Source organism: Pongo abelii, chromosome 12 (genome assembly GCF_028885655.2).
Source record: "Pongo abelii isolate AG06213 chromosome 12, NHGRI_mPonAbe1-v2.0_pri, whole genome shotgun sequence".
NCBI lineage: Eukaryota > Metazoa > Chordata > Mammalia > Primates > Hominidae > Pongo > Pongo abelii.
In genome coordinates this window covers 69,172,640-69,192,555 of record NC_071997.2, presented here as the reverse complement: position 1 = coordinate 69,192,555, position 19,916 = coordinate 69,172,640, and the positions used below count along the sequence as shown (strand labels likewise).

General features: G+C 37.3%; 1 protein-coding gene across 21 annotated transcripts in view; it reads right to left on the bottom strand.

The window, feature by feature from the left end:
- Nucleotides 1–19,916, bottom strand: part of WDPCP (WD repeat containing planar cell polarity effector) — a 720,444-nt gene that overhangs the window by 86,172 nt on the left and 614,356 nt on the right. Inside the window, exon 15 of one of the 21 annotated variants that reach the window (XM_054547464.2) lies at nucleotides 15,642–15,927. The exons of the other annotated variants lie outside the window; for them this stretch is intronic. Coding sequence (XP_054403439.1) covers nucleotides 15,890–15,927 — 38 coding nt within the window. The 3' untranslated portion in view covers nucleotides 15,642–15,889. Of the gene's footprint in view, nucleotides 1–15,641; nucleotides 15,928–19,916 lie in introns of those variants that run through there. 21 annotated transcript variants of the gene reach the window in all.

Here is a 19,916-nt window from a genome sequence, read left to right as displayed (position 1 = left end):
TGGTAGTTTTTTATAGCAATGTGAGAATGGACCTAATGCAAATAGGTCGTTTTGGCTCACCTTTTTCTTGAGTATCTTAAATATATTTCTGTATTGTGTTCTGGCATAAAGTGTTGCTAACAAAAAGTGATCTTAATCCATTTTCATTCATTTATAAGAACTTGGTCTTTTAGTCTGAATGCTCAAAGGATTTCATTAGAATATGTCTTGATGTCCACCAACTTGGGCTGATGTTTCCAGGTCATGATGTGCTCTTTCATTACTACTATAAAGTTTTTTTCTATTTCAGGAAATTTTTCTTAAGAGTTTTTCAGGATTCTGCTGTATTGCATTGGTTTTTCTTCTCTAGGAATGCTCATTTTATGTATGTTGGATCTTCTTTGCCTATGATCTTTCTCTAGCACTTTTTCGAGTCCATTTTCATTTATCTTTGATTTTTAAGTGTTTCCTCTTTTAAATTCTCTAGTTATCATAAGCAATTGTGTTTACTTAGTCTTGTGATCCTTCTAAGTTAATGTTCATTTCTAAAATGATTTTTTTATTTTGTTTCTTATTCTTTCATTCTCTAAAAAATCCTCTTTAATCACCTCTGAGTTTGTTATCCTTATTTACATTTTTCTTTCATAACTTATATCACTGTATTTAAGATTATTTTAAAATATTGCGGTCATTTCTTATCTGTGGGCATGTCTTTCTAGAGTGCTTTCATTGTTGATAGGGAAATTATTATTCTTGTTCTGTTGTTTTTCAAATGCTACTTTGTATGGGATGTGATTGCAACCCTTTGTTCTTGTTCATTTTTATGGAAAACTACCTTTTCCATAAAAGGTTCCATACTTTTAAGGGGGTGAGTGTGCCAAGAAAGCTTTCTTATCTGCATAGGTCTGGAGCTTCTGAGTTTGTTGTGTTCATGATATAGACGAAAATATGGTCTTCTATTTTACCCCTTTAATTTCTACATTCTTTTTCCTTTTCCCCCATTGTGCCTGGTATGCTCAATTTGGGTTCTACTCTGAACTGTTTCTCCTAAGTTTGGGGATTTATCTAGAAATTATTTTGATTTGTTAGTCTTAAGCATTTATAGGATCCAGAATCTAGACCATCCCAGCACCTCCATACTTTCTACAGTTTTCTTGTATCCACAAATTGGAATCTACAGAATCATCTCTATTTTCTGCTGCTGTTCTGAGAATGACTTCACAAAATCTTCCAATTAGTAGTTGAAGTTTTCATCTGTCTTGACCATTAGAAGTCCCCCTACCTTCCGTGTGTTTCTCCCATGAAGCTGTTGTTGTTGTTATTTTCCTTTGTGTGAGACTCTGCTTTCATGGTCTGTATTTATACTGAAAATCAAGATCAAGTCAGCTTTTGCCCTTCTGCTCCATAGGAGGTTTATACCCTCCCTGACCTTGCCTTGGAACACCTGCATTATTGTTTCATAGGTATATCTGCACCCTCCCACACTGCTTCCCCCCAGTTTAACTCCCCATTTGGCTCTGGCTCTGGCAAGGGTTGTATCTGGCTGGTGTGACTGGGTGCTTACAGCTGAAAGTAACGGCCCATTAGGGCTCGCTTTCTACTCTCCCCATACTGGGCCAGTAAAAAACAAAAACAGTAAGAGTAGTGATATATTTCACAGGCAGCCCAAAAGGCTGCCTCCATCCCACTCCCTCACAGGGGTGCCTCTAATTATTTTACTTTTTGTGATTGTAGAATTGCATAACACTTTATTCCATAAAATATAATAGAATAAGTGTTCTCCCTTGCACTTATCGTTCACCTTTCATAGCTGTTTCTGCCATACTCATTCCCTCGGCTGAGGTTTCACTGGACAGTAGGTAGGGACAGTAGGAATCTTGGTCATCCATTCATGTGTGTCACTAATTAAATGACCAAGCTTTAGGGTTCCTTAAGAGACCTATAGTTGCTACTGCCACTTACCTGAGCCTCATTGAATTTTTTCATGTTGACATTCAGAGGACTGCACAGAAATCACATTGCTTTAACACCCACTGTGGACCCTCTAGACCTCATGAAGTTTTTAGTGGGTCTTGTAGCTGTTGGTGATTTATCCCTATCCACTTATGTTTTGGGGTTTATAAGAATATGTTGTCACTAAAGTTTGTTGTAGATGCTGTCCATGGATATTGGTGTTCATTATTGTGGTTGCTCTTTCTGTTAAGAGAAGTTCCAGGGGATTAAAATACTTCAGTGACAGCATCTTTTTAGAATTATCTAGCAGCACAGATTTTAGTAAAAACAAGGAATAACCCAAACACCCACTAATTGGGTACTGATTAAATTGTAATATATTCATACAATTGAATAATATAGCTATAAAAAAGAGAAGGGGGTCAGTCTACATATACTGACATATAGCATTCCAAAATATTTTGTTAAATTTTTAAAAAGTCATTTTGCAAAACAGGAAGCATGATTATATTTTGCTAAAAATATGTGAAAGGGGAAATGCTAGAAAATATGCACTATCTTAAGATTCCTTTTCTGGTTGGTGGCATTATACAGATCTCTTATTTTCTAAATGTTTGAGTTTTATGTAATGTGAATGTATTAACTTGTCATTAGAAAGAAGAGTACATTTTGAAAACAATGGCTATGCTATAAAATTAAGATAAAATTAATATACATATAAAATTATAAATGTTATATATTTACAGAATATACATATGTAATTGCAAACCTAATATGGGCTGTTAGGTTTATAACAGTTAACATTGTTTGCCTCTGAAGAGAAGACTGGATGACTACAGAACAAGTTTGGCAGTAGACCCTTTAACTAGAAACCTTTGGAATTCTGAGCCATGTGTGTATTTATTATTCAAAAAATTAAATGTGATTTAAAATTAAAAATTTTCACAGATTAAAACTTCTTTGGTGTAATTAATTTACACAAATTAAAATTTTTTAAATTAAAATTTGTGTAAATTAACTTTGCACAAATTTAAAACTCATTTAAAATAGTTAATGTAGGGGAAAGTTCCAAGATGGCCGAATAGGAACAGCTCCAGTCTACAGTTCCCACCATGAGTGACGCAGAAGACAGGTGATTTCTGCATTTCCAACTGAGGTACTGGGTTCATCTCACTGGGGCTTGTCAGACAGTGGGTGCAGGACAGTGGGTGCAGCCCATGGACTGTGAGCTGAAGAAGGGCAAGGCATCGCCTCACCCAGGGAAGTGCAAGGGGTTAGGGAATTTCCTTTCCTAGTCAAGGGAAGCCATGACAGATGGCACCTGGAAAATTGGATCACTCCCACCCTAATACTGCCCTTTTCCAATGGTCTTAGCAAACAGCACACCAGGAGATTATATCCCACGCCTGGATCAGCGGGTCCCACGCCCATGGAGCATTGCTCACTGCTAGCACAGCAGTCTGAGATCAAACTGCAAGGCGGCAGCGAGGCTGGGGGAGGGGCGCCAGCCATTGCTGAGGCTTGAGTAGGTAAACAAAGCAGCCAGGAAGCTTGAACTGGGTGGAGCCCACTGCAGCTCAAGGAGGCCTGCCTGCTTCGGTAGACTCCACCTCTGGGGGCAGGGCACAGCTGAACAAAAGGCAGCAGAAACTTCTGCAGACTTAAACGTCCCTGTCTGACAGCCTTGAAGAGAGTAGTGGTTCTCCCAGCACGGAGTTTGAGATCTGAGAACAGACAGACTGCCTCCTCAAGTGGGTCGCTGACCCCCAAGTAGCCCAACTGGGAGGCACCTCTGAGTAGGGGCTGACTGACACCTCATACGGCCGGCCGGGTGCTCCTCTGAGACGAAGCTTCCAGAGGAAGGATCAGGCAGCAACATTTGCCATTCTGCAATATTTGTGGTTCTGCAGCCTCCGCTGGTGATACCCAGGCAAACAGCGTCTGGAGTGGACCTCCAGCAAACTCCGACAGACCTGCAGATGAGGGTCCTGACTGTTAGAAGGAAAACTAACAAACAGAAAGGACATCCAACACCAAAACCCCATTTGTACGTCAACATCATCAAAGACCAAAGGTAGATAAACCACAAAGATAGGGAGAAATCAGAGCAGAAAAGCTGAAAATTTTAAAAATCAGAGTGCCTCTTTTCTTCCAAAGGAACGCACCTCGTTGCCAGCAACAGAACAAAGCTGGATGGACAATGACTTTGATGAGTTGAGAGAAGAAGGCTTCAGAAGATCGGTAATAACAAACTTCTCCGAGCTAAAGGAGGAACTTTGACCCCATCGCAAAGAAGCTAAAAAGCTTGAAAAAATAATGGACGAATGGCTAACTAGAATCAACAGTGTAGAGAAGACCTTAGATGACCTGATGGAGCTGAAAACCATGGCACGAGAACTATGTGACACGTGCACAAGCTTCAGTAGCCGATTTGATCAAGTGGAATAAAGGGTATCAATCAGTGAATGAAGATCAAATGAATGAAATGGAGCAAGAAGAGAAGTTCAGAGAAAAAAGAGTAAAAAGAAATGAACAAAGCCTCCAAGAAATAAGGGACTATGTGAAAAGACCAAAGCTACATCTGATTGGTGTATCTGAAAGTGACAGGGAGAATGGAACCAAGTTGGAAAACACTCTTCAGGATATTATCAAAGAGAACTTCTCCAACTAGCAAGGCAGGCCAACATTCAAATTCAGGAAATACAGAGAATGCCACAAAGATACTCCTTGAGAAGAGCAACTCCAGGACACATAATTGTCAAATTCACCAAAGTTGAAATGAAGGAAAAAATGTTAAGGGCAACCAGAGAGAAAGGTCAGGTTACCCACAAAGGGAAGCCCATCAGACTAACAGCAGATCTCTTAGCAGAAACTCTACAAGCCAGAAGAGAGTGGGGGCCAATATTCAACATTCTTAAAGAAAGAATTTTCAACCCAGAATTTCATATCCAGCCAAACTAAGCTTTATAAGTGAAGGAGAAATAAAATACTTTACAGACAAGCAAATGCCAAGAGATTTTGTCACCACCAGGCCTGCCTTACAAGAGCTCCTGAAGGAAGCACTAAACATGGAAAGGAAGAAATGGTACGAGCCACTGCAAAAACATGCCAAATTGTAAAGACCATCGATCCTAGGAAGAAACTGCATCAACTAACGAGCAAAATAACCAGCTAACATCATGATGACAGGAACAAATTCACACATAACAATATTAACCTTACATGTAAATGGGCTAAATGCCCCAATTAAAAGACACAGATTGGCCAATTGGATAAAGAGTCAAGACCCATCAGTGTGCTGTATTCAGGAGACCCATTTCATGTCCAGAGACACACATAGCCTGAAAATAAAGGGATGGAGGAAGATCTACCATGAAAATGAAAAACAAAAAAAAAGCAGGGTTTGCAATCCTAGTCTCTGATAAAACAGACTTTAAACCAACAAAGATCAGAAGAGACAAAGAAGGCAATTACATAATGGTAAAGAGATCAATTCAACAAGAAGAGCTAACTATCCTAAATATATATGCACCCAATACAGGAGCACCCAGATTCATAAAGCAAGCCCTTAGAGACCTAGAAAGAGACTTAGACTCTCACACAATAATAATGGGAGACTTTAACACCCCACTGTCAACATTAGACAGATCCATGAGACTGAAAGTTAACAAGGATATCCAGGAATTGAACTCAATTCTGCACCAAGTGGACCTAATAGACAGCTACAGAACTCTTCACCCCAAAGCAACAGAATATACATTCTTCTCAGCACCACATCACACTTATTCCAAAATTGACCACATAATTAGGAGTAAAACTCTCCTCAGCAAATGTAAAAGAACAGAAATTATAACAAACTGTCTCTCAGACCACAGTGCAATCAAACTAGAACTCAGGATTAAGAAATGCACTCAAAACTGCTCAACTACATGGAAACTGAACAACCTGCTCCTGAATGACTACTGGGTACGTAACGAAATGAAGGCAGAAATAAAGATGTTCTTTGAAACCAATGAGAACAAACACACAACATACCAGAATCTCTGGGACACATTTAAAGGAGTGTGGAGAGGGAAACTTACAGCGCTAAATGCCCACAAGAGAAAGCAGGAAAGATCTAAAATTGACACCCTAACATCACAATTAAAAGAACTAGAGAAGCAAGAACAAACACATTCAAAAGCGAGCACAGGGCAAGAAATAACTAAGAACAGAGCAGAACTGAAGGACATAGAGAAACAAAAAACCCTTCAAAAAATCAATGAATCCAGGAGCTGGTTTTTTGAAAAGATCAACAAAATTGATAGACTGCTAGCAAGACTAATACAGAAGAAAAGACAGAAGAATGAAATAGACACAACAAAAATGATAAAGTGGATATCACCACCGATCCCACAGAGATACAAACTACCCTCAGAGAATACTATAAACACCTCTACACAAACTAGAAAATCTAAAAGAAATGGATAAATTCCTGGACACATACACCCTCCCAAGAATAAACCAGGAAGAAGTTGAATCTCTGAATAGACCAATAACAGGCTCTGAAATTGAGGCAATAATTAATAGCCTACCAACCAAAAAAAGTCCAGGACCAGATGGATTCACAGCCGAATTATACCTGAGGTACAAAGCGCAGCTGGTACCATTCTTCATGAAACTGTTCCAGTCAATAGAAAAAGAGGGAATCCTCCCTAACTAATTTTGTGAGGCCAGCATCATCCTGATACCAAAGCCTGGCAGAGACACAACAAAAAAAGAGAATTTTAGACCAATATCTGTGATGAACATTGATGCAAAAATCCTCAATAAAATACTGGCAAACCGAATCCAGCAGCACATCAAAAAGCTTATCCACCATGATCAAGTGGGCTTCATCCTTGGGATGCAAGGCTGGTTCAATATATGCAAATCAATAAACACAATCCATCAGATAAACAGAACCAAAGACAAAAACCACATGATCATCTCAATAGATGTAGAAAAGGCCTTCGACAAAATTCAACAGCGCTTCATGCTAAAAACTCTCAATAAACTAGGTATTCACAGGATGTATCTCAAAATAATAAGAGCTATTTATGACAAACCCACAGCCAGTATCATACTGAATGGGCAAAAACTGGAAGCATTCCCTTTGAAAACTGGCACAAGACAGAGATGCCCTCTTCACCACTCCTATTCAACATAGTGTTGGAAGTACTGGCCAGGGCAATCAGGCAAAAGAAAGAAATAAAGGGTATTCAATTAGTAAAAGAGGAAGTCAAGTCGTCCCTGTTTGCAGATGACATGATTGTATATTTAGAAAACCCCATCGCCTCAGCCGAATATCTCCTTAAGCTGATATGCAACATCAGCAAAGTCTCAGGATACAAAATCAATGTGCAAAAATCACAAGCATTCCTGTACACCAATAACAGACAAACAGAGAGCCAAATCATGAGTGAGCTCCCATTCACAATTGCTTCAAAGAGAATAAAATACCTAGGAATCCAACTTACAAGGGATGGGAAGGACCACTTCAAGGAGAATTACAAACCACTGCTCAACAAAATAAAAGAGGACACAAACAAATGGAAGAACATTCCATGCTCATGGATAGGAAGAATCAATATCCATGAAAATGGCCATACTGCCCAAGGTAATCTATAGATTCAATGCCATCCCCATCAAGCTACCAATGAATTTCCTCACAGAATTGGAAAAAACTACTTTAAAGTTCACATGGAACTAAAAAAGAGCCCACACTGCCAAGACAATCCTAAGCAAAAAGAACAAAGCTGGAGGCATCATGCTACCTGAGTTCGAACTACACTACAAGGCTACAGTAACCAAAATAGAGATATAGACCAATGGATCAGAACAAAGCCCTCAGAAATAACCCTGACTTCAAACTATACTACAAGGCTACAGTAACCAAAATAGCATGGTGCTGGTACCAAAACAGAGATATAGACCAATGGAACAGAACACAGCCTTCAGAAATAATGCCGCATATCTACAACGATCTGATCTTTGACAAACCTGACAAAAACAAGAAATTGGGAAAGGATTCCCTATTTAATAAATGGTGCTGGGAAAACTGGCTAGCCATATGTAGAAAGCTGAAACTGGATCCGTTCCTTACACCTTATACAAAAATTAATTCAAGATGGATTAAAGACTTAAATGTTAGACCTAAAACCATAAAAACCCTAGAAGAAAACCTAGGCAATACCATTCAGGACATAGGCATGGGCAAGGACTTCATGTCTAAAACACCAAAAGCAATGGCAGCAAAAGCCAAAATTGACAAATGGGATCTAATTAAACTAAAGAGCTTCTGCACAGCAAAAGAAACTACCATCAGAGTGGACAGGCAACCTACAAAATGGGAGAAAATTTTTGCAACTTACTCATCTGACAAAGGGCTAATATCCAGAATCTACAATGAACTCAAACAAATTTACAAGCAAAAAACAAACAACCCCATCAAAGAGTGGGCAAAGGATATGAACAGACACTTCTCAAAAGAAGACATTTATGCAGCCAGCAGAACACATGAAAAAATGCTCATCATGAGTGGCCATCAGAGAAATGCAAATCAAAACCACAATGAGATACCATCTCACACCAGTTAGAATGGCGATCATCAAAAAGTCAGGAAACAACAGGTGCTGGAGAGGATGTGGAGAAATAGGAACACTTTTACACTGTTGGTGGGACTGTAAACTAGTTCAAACCTTGTGGAAGTCAGTGTGGCGATTCCTCAGGGATCTAGAAATAGAAATACCATTTCACCCAGCCATCCCATTACTGGGCATATACCCAAAGGATTATAAAACATGCTGCTATAAAGTCACATGCATATGTATGTTTATTGCGGTGCTATTCACAATAGCAAAGACTTGGAACCAAGCCAAATGTCCAACAACGATAGACTGGATTAAGAAAATGTGGCACATATACACCATGGAATACTATGCAGACATAAAAAAGGATGAGTTCATGTCCTTTGTAGGGACATGGATGAAGCTGGAAACCATCATTCTGAGCAAACTATCACAAGGATAGAAAACCAAACACTGCATGTTCTCACTCATAGGTGGGAACTGAACAATGAGAACACATGGACACAGGAAGGGGAACATCACACACCGGGGCCTGTTGTGGTGTGGGGGGAGGGATGGCATTAGGAGATATACTGAATGTTAAATGAAGAGTTAATGGGTGCAGTACACCAACATGGCACATGTATACATATGTAACAAACCTGCATGTTGTGCACATGTACCCTAAAACTTAAAGTATAATAAAAAAAAATAAAAATACCACACATCTGCAACCATCTGACCTTTGAGAAACCTGACAAAAACAAGAAATGGGGAAAGGATTCCCTATTTAATAAATGGTGCTGGGAAAACTGGCTAGCCATAGGTAGAAAGCTGAAACTGGATCCCTTCCTTACACCTTACATAAAAATTAATTCAAGATGGATTAAAGACTTAAATGTCAGACCTAAAACCATAAAAACCCTACAAGAAAACCTAGGCAATACCATTCAGGACATAGGCATGGGCAAGGACTTTATGTTAAAACACTAAAGCAATGGCAACAAAAGCCAAAGTTGAGGAATGGGATCTAATTAAACTAAAGAGCTTCTGCACAGCAAAAGAAACTACCATCAGAGTGAACAGGCAACCTACAGAATGGGAGAAAATTTTTGCAATCTGCCCATCTGACAAAGGGCTAATATCCAGAATGTACAAAGAACTTAAACAAATTTACAAGAAAAAATCAAACAACCCCATCAAAAAGTGGGCAAAGGATATGAACAGACACTTCTCAAAAGAAGACATTTATGCAGCCAACAGACACATGAAAAAATGCTCATAATCAGTGGCCATCAGAGAAATGCAAATCAAAACCACAATGAGATACCATCTCATATCAGTTAGAATGGCAATCATTAAAATTCAGGAAACAACAGGTGCTGGAGAGGATGTGGAGAAATAGGAACACTTTTACACTGTTGATGGGACTGTAAACTAGTTGAACCATTGTGGAAGACAGTGTGGTGATTCCTCAAGGATGTAGAACTGGAAATACCATTTGACCCATCCATCCCATCACTGGGCATGTGCCCTAAGGGTTATAAATCATGCTGCTATAAAGACACATGCAAATATATGTTTATTGCAACACTATTCACAATAGCAAAGACTTGGAACCAAGCCAAATGTCCAACAACGATAGACTGGATTAAGAAAATGTGGCACATATACACCATGGAATACTATGCAGACATAAAAAAGGATGAGTTCATGTCCTTTGTAGGGACGTGGATGAAGCTGGAAACCATCATTCTGAGCAAACTATCACAAGGATAGAAAACCAAACACCGCATGTTCTCACTCATAGGTGGGAATTGAAGAATGAGAACACTTGGACACAGGGTGGGGAACACCACACACCAGAGCCTGTCGTGGTGTTGAGTGAGGGGGGAGGGATAGCATTAGGAGATACACCTAATGTAAATGAGAGTTAATGGATGCAGCACACCAACATGGCACATGTATACATGTGTAACAAACCTGCACGTTGTGCACATGTACCCTAGAACTTAAAGTTTAATAAATAAATAAATAAAATAGTTAAGGTAGAACATGGCCAAACAATTTTTTCTCTAAAAATTTATTAGCATAGGAAATTTTTTAATGAAGTAAATGGAACAAAAGGTTTTATACTGAAAACTGATGTTTTCTACTCAAGACTACTATAATGTTAATGTGGTCTAAAGACACTGAATTGGGTTCACTTGAAAGAAATATTTTAAATGGCATTACTTCCAATAATTATTCTGGCAATTGGTAGGATTCTTGAACCTATGAAATACTTTAAACAAAATTTAAAAAAATACCTCAGTGACATGTTTTTCCTTTGAAGCATAGGTACAGTCTATAAAACAAGAACCAAAACAATCTGTTAGAACAGAGTTCAACAAACTAAGTTCAGACAAAATCCAGGCTGATGCCTGTTATTCTTTAACCTGTGAGGTAAGAATGGTTTTTACTTTTTAATGGTTGGAAAAACATCAAAAGAATTTTCTGAGATCTGTCAACATTATATAGAATTTATATTTATGTCCATAAATTCAGTTTTATTGAACTCAGCCTTGATTATTCATTTATATATCATCTATGGCTGCTTTTGGACTACAAGGGCAGAGTCAAGTAGTTGTGACAGAAACTGTGTGGCCCACAAAACCTAAAATACTTACTATCTGGCCCTTTACAGAAACAAAAATTTCCTACCTCTGCTTTAAAATATTTCATTAATCTGGAAAAGCTGGGTGTATTAGTATCATGAGTTTTAAATCCTTGACCTTAATATTATTTAGGTTCTAACAGAGTGATCAAAGAAATAATTGGTTTGATCCTCAATTAGGAAAATTTTTCATTTTCATTCATGATTTAGGTACATTCTTGGGACCAACAAATAAAGTATTTGAAATAGCTTTCTTTCTCCTGAACTAAAACCTTACCTCTCAGCTGTCATCTTAGAGTAAAAGGGAAGACTAACATATCATTTTGTGCTGAGCCACATAATTAATGGACCAGTGCACACATTGATGGGTTTAGATGAAAAGCGACTGAAATTTGAACTATTAGCTTTCTCTTTCTTGTTACTTCAAAACTAGTTTAGGCTTTAAACATCAACTTACAGGTGTTTATCTTTTCTTAGTTGTCAGATAAATGGGGTTCCTGAGACATCATTTTGCAGTTTGGTCCACCTCAAAAAGAAAAACCCAAGAATCCCACAATTGAACTCCTTGATAAAGATTAGACTACTTAAGGTTGTCCCTTAAGGTTACCTCTGTGGAGATATCCTTCAAGAAATGAAAAATTTGAAGTATCATTATTGAGTACTAATTTACTGAGCAGTTATACAGAATGCTCTTTACCTTAAAGTTTGAGTACTAATGAGAATTCAATTTGATAATTTATGGTAAATGGATTAAAACCTTTAATACTTATCTAAAAGCTATACATTTGAATTACTACCCTTATTGAAATTTAGACCACAAAAATTATTTTAAGTAAAGTTTTTGGTCAGTGAAGGAGGGGATTATGGGGCATTTTTATTGAATATATCATGCTTTCCTGTACTGTATGAATTTTACAAATGAATATATATTACTTTTATTAGAAATAGGATACTGTTGTATTCAGGAAGGGATATTAGCACTGTTAATAAAAGTCAAACTGTAATATTTGTTTTCATGCCTTATTTCAGTTCAAAACTGTACAGTTGTAAGAAAAGTATGATGGGAACATATATTTGTTTCTGTTTAATATCTTAAATTGGATGTTTCTCATAAATTACAGCATGCTTTAAAATAGATTGTTATTTATTTACTTATTTATTTTTTTATTATTATTATTTTTTGAGATGGAGCCTCGCTCTGTTACCCAGGCTGGAGTTCAGTGGCCCTATCTCAGCTCATTGCAACCTCCGCCTCCCGGGTTCAAGCGATTCTCCTGCATCAGCCTCCTGAGTAGCTGGGACTAAAGGCATGCACCACTATGCCCAGTTAATTTTTGTATTTTTTTAGTAGAGACGGGGTTTCACCACGTTGGTTGGCCAGGATGGTTTTGATCTCTTGACCTCATGATCTGCCCACCTCGGCCTCCCAAAGTGCTGGGATTACAGGCGTGAGCCACTGCAGCTAGTCAAAATACAGATTGTTCTATAGTTCTTTTTAGATACTAAAAAAACTCCAATGAAGTTTTTGTTATTAATTGAAATTTTAATTCAGTGTATAGGGTTAATAGTATGTTTTAAAATATGGCTTAAAACCTGACACAAAACAATAGAATGCTTTTCTTTGTCCTCAACCTGAAATACGTGCTGAACTATAAGGAAGGCTGAGTTAGCTAATTATGATGTTTAAATATACAATTTACATGTATGCATAGTGTCATAAATCTTTGCATTGCTCTTTACTATTAGGGTTTGTTATTTAGTATTTTCCAGCTGGATGCTTTTACGAGCCAAAACATAGGAACATTTTCTGAATTCACCTCTGGGCATTAAGACAAAAGAAGTAGAGGTATTATAACCTGACTTGTTTGAAACATCAGTATGGTACTCTGAATGACAGTTTACAATTTACAAGTAGGGTGTGGCTAAAAAAGTCACTGAAGCAGACATAAGCATAGGTTTTCACTCATACATACTTCTGGCCTGTCAGTCATGCCTCTCAAATGCTTTGTTGCACAGGCATGCCAATAACTAAAACCACATTTTATCAGTTTTGTGCCCAAAGGCTTTTAAAAGGCCATGCAACCATATCAGTGTTTGAAAACCCCAGATTAAAGTTGAAGTCCTCAAGCAGTTACTTTTCTTCCATTTAAAAGAGTAGTCTTGTATTTTCTTAAAGTGATTGATGTAAGAATGATAAAAACTTAATCTTTTAACAAAATTGTTAAAACTGTGGTTATTTATCTTGCTTCCAACATTTTCTATAATTTTTACACATCTAAAAAATTCTAATGTGAATGAATTAAAATATGTATCATTTTCAGTGAATGTATGCATATTAAGATATAGTAAAAACAGGCCGGACACGGTGGCTCATGCCTGTAATCCCAGCACTTTGGGAGGCTGAGGCGGGCAGATCACGAGGTCAGGAGTTCGAGACCAGCCTGGCCAACCAATATGGTGAAACCCCATCTCTACTGAAAATACAAAAATTAGCCGGGGGTGGTGGCAGCACCTGTAGTCCCAGCTACTTGGGAGGCTGAGGCAGAAGAATCGCTTGAACCCAGGAGGCAGAGGTTGCAGTAAGACAAGATCGTGCCGCTGCAATCCAGCCTGGGTGACAGAGTGAGGCTCTGTCTCCCAAAAAAAGAAAAAAAGAAGATATAGTAAAAACAAAACAAACAACAAAAGCCTTTGGCTACACTGACTGCACCTCCTTCTTCTGCTACCTGAAATATGTCATCCTTAAGTTTTAACTTAAAGGCACAGATTTGGGTAGCTGAAGCCAGGGTTTAAGCCAATAAAAGTTGCACATGTATTTTAGCACTTCCTGGTTTTAGAAAACTGATTCCCATTATCATCAATTTCAGAGCTGGCCATGGAGTTTTTGAGAATTTGTTAGCTTCTGGGGTTGGAGAATGGGGTGAGAACTTAATGAGAGAAGTAGGGATCAGCAGAAAAAGAGAAGGGGGGGAAATCTGACTGAACATAAACAACTCTAGGCTGAATATTAGGTGGTTGGTTACATCTGTGACCCTGAATGGCTCTAGGAAATGTTTAGTTAAAATTGATAGTATGGATATGTTCTGGAGGAAAATGGTGTCTCCAACTTGGATTATGTCTTCTGATAACTACTGTTTATTGCTTGGCATATTAGAAGGTTCACTCTGAGTCGTTTTAGTTTTTTTTTTGTCAGAAGTTCTTTCTAGCTGTTGATTGGCAAGGGTTTGTGAAATTACCCAGTAGTGCAGACAAAATGCAGGTATGGAAGTTAAAGTTACTATGCAGTGATGTATAAATGAATGTAGTACATTATTATATGCATATTTTTCTTTTTTCAAATTTAATTTAAAGTTCCAGGATACACGTGCAGGATGTGCAGGTTTGTTACATAGGTAAACATGTGCCATGGTGGTTTGCCTATCAACCCATCACCTAGGTACTAAGCCCTGCATGCATTAGCTATATTTATCCTGATGCTCTCCCTCCCCCTGCCCACCAAAAGGCCCCAGTGTGTGTTGTTCCCCTCCCTGTGTCCATGTGTTCTCATTGTGCAGCTCCCACTTATAAGTGACATGTAGTATTTGGTTTTTTGTTCCTGCATTAGTTTGCTAAGGATAATGGCTTTCAGCTCCATCCCTGTCCCGCAAAGGACATGATCCTATTCTTTTTATAGCTGTATAGTATTCCATGGTGTGTATGTACCACATTTTCTTTATCCAGTCTATCATTGATGGGCATTTGGGTTGATTCCATGTCTTTGCTATTGTGAATAGTATACGCCTATTTTTCAACAATGAGATAAGAGAACCAGGAGTGTTGTCTATATCATATGTAGCTGTAGAACTATTTTTCCAGGATTCATGTAGTATTGGTTTTCTCTTCCCTTCATTTGAATGGTGAATAGAAGAATATGAATTCTTCCAGCTAAAGCAGCTGTTTTGTAATGCTTTTGACAATTGCATATGTAAACTGTGGGATAAGGGAATAGGCTGTGGGGAAGTTAATTGGGGTAGAAAACTTTGATGAATGATATACTAATAGAACAGAGGAGCCAATAGGCCCAATGAAGGTAATAGAGCCATTTCGATAAGCTCATCTACCAATGTCAGGATTAAATGTCATCCTTGAGAGGACATGTTTGTTATAACATCCATAGCAACAGTTTCCTAAAGGTATTTAGAAGACAGTTCAGACATAGCAACTTCTTGGACGTTCTGGGTCTTTGCTGGAGGTACATCTATCACAAAAGTAAAGCTTTGCTGGAGCTTTTTAAAAGATACATAGAACCAGGTGTATTGGTAGATTAACTTCCCCTCCATTTCCTGACCTGCATTCCTTATCTTCAGGGGCTTTACTCTAAAATGTTCTCGATTAGGTCAGGCATTGCTATATGTAGGTGTCCACTTGTTGTTTCCTCCTAATTATCTCAGTTAATTAAAATTGTGTAGAGAATTTATGACCAGAACTCAAGCAAAACCTTGTATTTTTTTGAGAAGGTTCATTAGGTAGGGCAATGACATTAGAAAAATGGGTGATGAAATAACCTGCAAATGCTAGGAACATTTAAATATCTTTGATGAGGGGTGCAGGCTGTCCCATTCTGGGTTGGATCCTTTCCCATAGTTGGAGAGAACATTACTTATAAGAGTCACCACCAGGCTCTCAAAGATACAATTTTAGGGATTGGTCCAGTGGTAGTACTCTTGCAGGCAGTTCACCTTTGCCTGGACAGAGACTCATATGCAGTTGAGGCTGAAGAGAGAAAGCAAAGTTTCATCTATATATATATATATATAGATGTATATATATATATAGATGTATATATATATATATATAGATGTATATATATATATATAGATGTGTATATATATATATAGATGTATATATATATATATAGATGTATATATATATATATATATATATATATATATATATGTTTACTTCTAATATTATGGACCAACATTTGGAATGCACCTATAGCATTTTATGGACTTAAGAACATCACCAGTTACTTTTAGTAACAGACACTTTTAACAGTGTCTGGAAGGCTTCCTTACTTACAATTCTACTGTTTAAGTTTAGCTTCTTTAAAACTTCTACCATCAGACTTGTGGGGATTTAGCACAACAGGATTCCCTCAACTCCCAACTTTTAAAAAACAAGACACTGGCGTGGCCATACATCAGGAATGTGGGAGCAAGGGCCTCTGGCTTAGATATTAAATACACTGTTTATCATGTCAAGCACCTGCAGTTCTGGTGACAATGTAACTCCTTTGTCTCCTCGTCTGAGAAGACCTATAGGAAGCAGTACATTTGGTTAGAATTTTAGGAGTGGATAGAGTGGATAGAGCAGATGGCACATCTAGGTAGGTAGTTTGCAGACTATGCTTAAAGCAGTGCCTGGAGGTGAAGCTTATAATAATTTAAGTCAGCACTACACATAGCTGTATCAGCTGCATTTGTAGCTGTAACATTTACTGTGATTTTATATACAGGTATAAGCAACTAAATAATTGATGTATTTTAGTATAGAATTGTTACATGAATCTATTTTTTAACTTATAAATTATTTTCCATTTATTTCTTCTCTATAAAATTATGACATTTCATTGTCATTAATAATGTGTGTATATATACATGTGTTCATTATGAGTTTGATTTGAGTAAAGTAAAATTGATCTTCTTTGAAATATGTTTTAAAAGGGGGAAAAGGTCGAAGAGGGTTAAGAACACCTGATTGATATAAAACATAAGAAAAAACGGGAAAGTGGTCCTAACAAACCAATTATCTATAACCAGATAAGATAAAATGAGTATAATCTTTTAGTCCTTAATTAAACAAAATATGACTGTATCAGTACTAAATATAAATATGTCTATATGTAGGATGTCTTAAATTTTAAATGAGAAAGCTAGCAATTCCTATTTGACGAAACAACTCACCTGCTATCAAATATGCTTATGAATTCTATTAATACCTGAATGTTGGGTGAGTTTTGACTAAATTGGGCAATACATTTGCAACTATTTGGATAATTTCTGATACACAGATGGCAATCAGCAAAGACCTAGATTCTTCATTAACCTAATGATATTATCAGAGAACGTTTTACCACCCTCACATGTGAGAATCCCGAGATAGCATATTGTTTGGTTGTGAAAATCTGATTGGCACTCACAAACCAGCCATTATAAAGGCAATATTCCTACAGTTACATAAAGGCTTACCTGGAAAAGAGAAACTAAATAGTAATAATCCAGTCTGTGCTTTTCTGTGGAGCTTACAAGAGGCCTTATTCCAGGGCAGTAAGTGGGCAAGGATTGAGCGAATTCTGCGAAACATAAGACTCACTACAATTGTGGCATATGGTGGCAGGGCTATAGCATGGCCAGGTAAATACCTAGCAGCAATATGTTTCAGGAGATTGGCCCACTTCTTCTAAACTGTTTAATCCATAAGGAGTTGCTTTGTGTGTATGCTATTAGGCGGGGTTTTAAAAACTTACATTTTAATCACACAGATATCCAAATAACCTAGCACCATTTATTTAAAAGATTATCCTATCTCTTCTGCACTACAGTGTCACCTTTGTCATAAATCATATGGCCATACTATATATGGGGTGTGTTTCTGGCTTATTTGCTTCCGTTGGTCTGTTTGTCTATTCTTGCATCAATATCACTATTCAATTACTATAGACTTGTAAAAGTTCTTGATTTCTAGCACTGTAAGTCTTCCAGCTTTGTTGTTCTTCAGAATTGCCTTAGCTATTCTTGGTCCTTTGCATTTCCATTTTCATCTTACAATCAGTTGTCAGTTTACACCAAAAATACTGTTATAGGCCTAAAGAGACACCTTACCAAAGAAGATAGATATACATATGGCAAATAAGCATAGGAAAAGATACGCCACATTATATGTCATTAAGGAAATGCAATTTTCAGTAATTAAAATAACAAGCAGATATGACTACACACCTATTAGGATGGCCAAAATCTAGCACACTCATGACATAAAATGCTGGTGGAACAACAAGGATTCTTATTCATCGATGGCGGGAATGCAAAATGGTACAGTCACTTTGGAGGAAAGTTTGGTGCTTCCTTACAAAACTAAACATACTCATACTGTATGACCCAATACTTGCACTCCTTGATATTTACCCAAGGGAATTGAAAACTTATGTCCACACAAAATCCTGCACACAGATATTTATCATAGCTTTATTCATAACTGCCAGAACTCAGAAGTAACCAAGTTGTTCTTCAGTCGATGACTAGATAAACTGTGGTACATTTAGATAACGGAGTATTATTCAACACTAAAAGTAAATGAGATATCAAGCGATGAAAAAAACATGAAGAAACCTTATTAAATGCATATCACCAAGTGAAAGAAGCCAATCTGAAAAGGCTGTATGATTCCAACTATGTGACATTCTAGAAAAGACAAAACTATAGAAACAGTAAAAGCATCAGTGGTTGCCAGGCACTAGGGAGGACAGAGGGATGAACAGCCAGAGCACAGAGGATTCTAAGGACAGTGAAACTAGTCTATATGATATTACATGGTGGATATATGTCATTGTACATTTATTTGTCTAAACCTATAGAATATGCAACACAAAGAGCAAACACTAATGTAAATTATTATTCTGGAGGATAATGATGTATAAATATAGGCTCACCAATTGTAACAGATGTACCATTCTAGAAGGGGATGTTGTTATAGGGGAAGACTGTTATATGTGTGGGAACTGGGGGTATAGGGGAAATCTCTATACCTTTAGCTTAATTTTGCTGTGAACCTACAATGACTAAAAAAAAACCTATTAAAATAATTTTTATAAAGATACTCAGGAATGAAAAAATACTTTTCAGACTTTGGGCTTGTTCTGCAGTACATACATTTCACAAAAGATTTGTATAAGGAATATATGAAGAACTCTTGGAAAGTGTAAGAATAGGGATGATAACTCTATAGAGCAATAGACAGAAGGCAAAAGTCTTGAAAGGGCACCTCACAAAAGATATATCCAAATTCCCAATAAACATATAAAAAGAAACTTTGTGAATCATCAGAAAAATACAAATTAAGTAAAATGGTAGTGGTGGTTGGGGGTTGAGGATACCAAGTGTTGGCAAGGATGGGGATGTAAGAGAATTCCACGTATTGGCAGTGAGAACATAAATTGTTATAGTTACTCTGGAAAAATCCTAAGAGGTATCTACTAAAGCCGAAAAAACACATGCCCTAAGACCCAACAATTCAAGTCCCAGATATTATACCCAAAAGAAATGGATATATACATTCACAAAGGACATGCAGAATAATATTTATAATAGTCTCAAACTGGAGACAACCCAAATGTTTCTTAATGATGAAATGAATAAACAAATTGTGGTATACAGTGGGATAATATACACAACAATATGGGTTCATTTCACAAACATAATAGTAATAAAATTATGTTTTCCTCATCTACCTCTGCCAACACACAGAAAGACGCAAATAGTCATCTCTGTATATTACTACAGTATATATATTTACGAATGCACTTATTTCTGGATAAGGATGTGTAATTCTCTTCCAAAACCAGGTGAAACTGATTTATAGTATTAGAAGGCAGGAACTTTAATCCTTTGCAGTATAAGAAGATGGGACAAAGGAGCCTTTTGGAGTGCTGCTAAAATTTAGTTTCATGGTCTGGATGCCAATTATATGTGTGTGTTTACTTA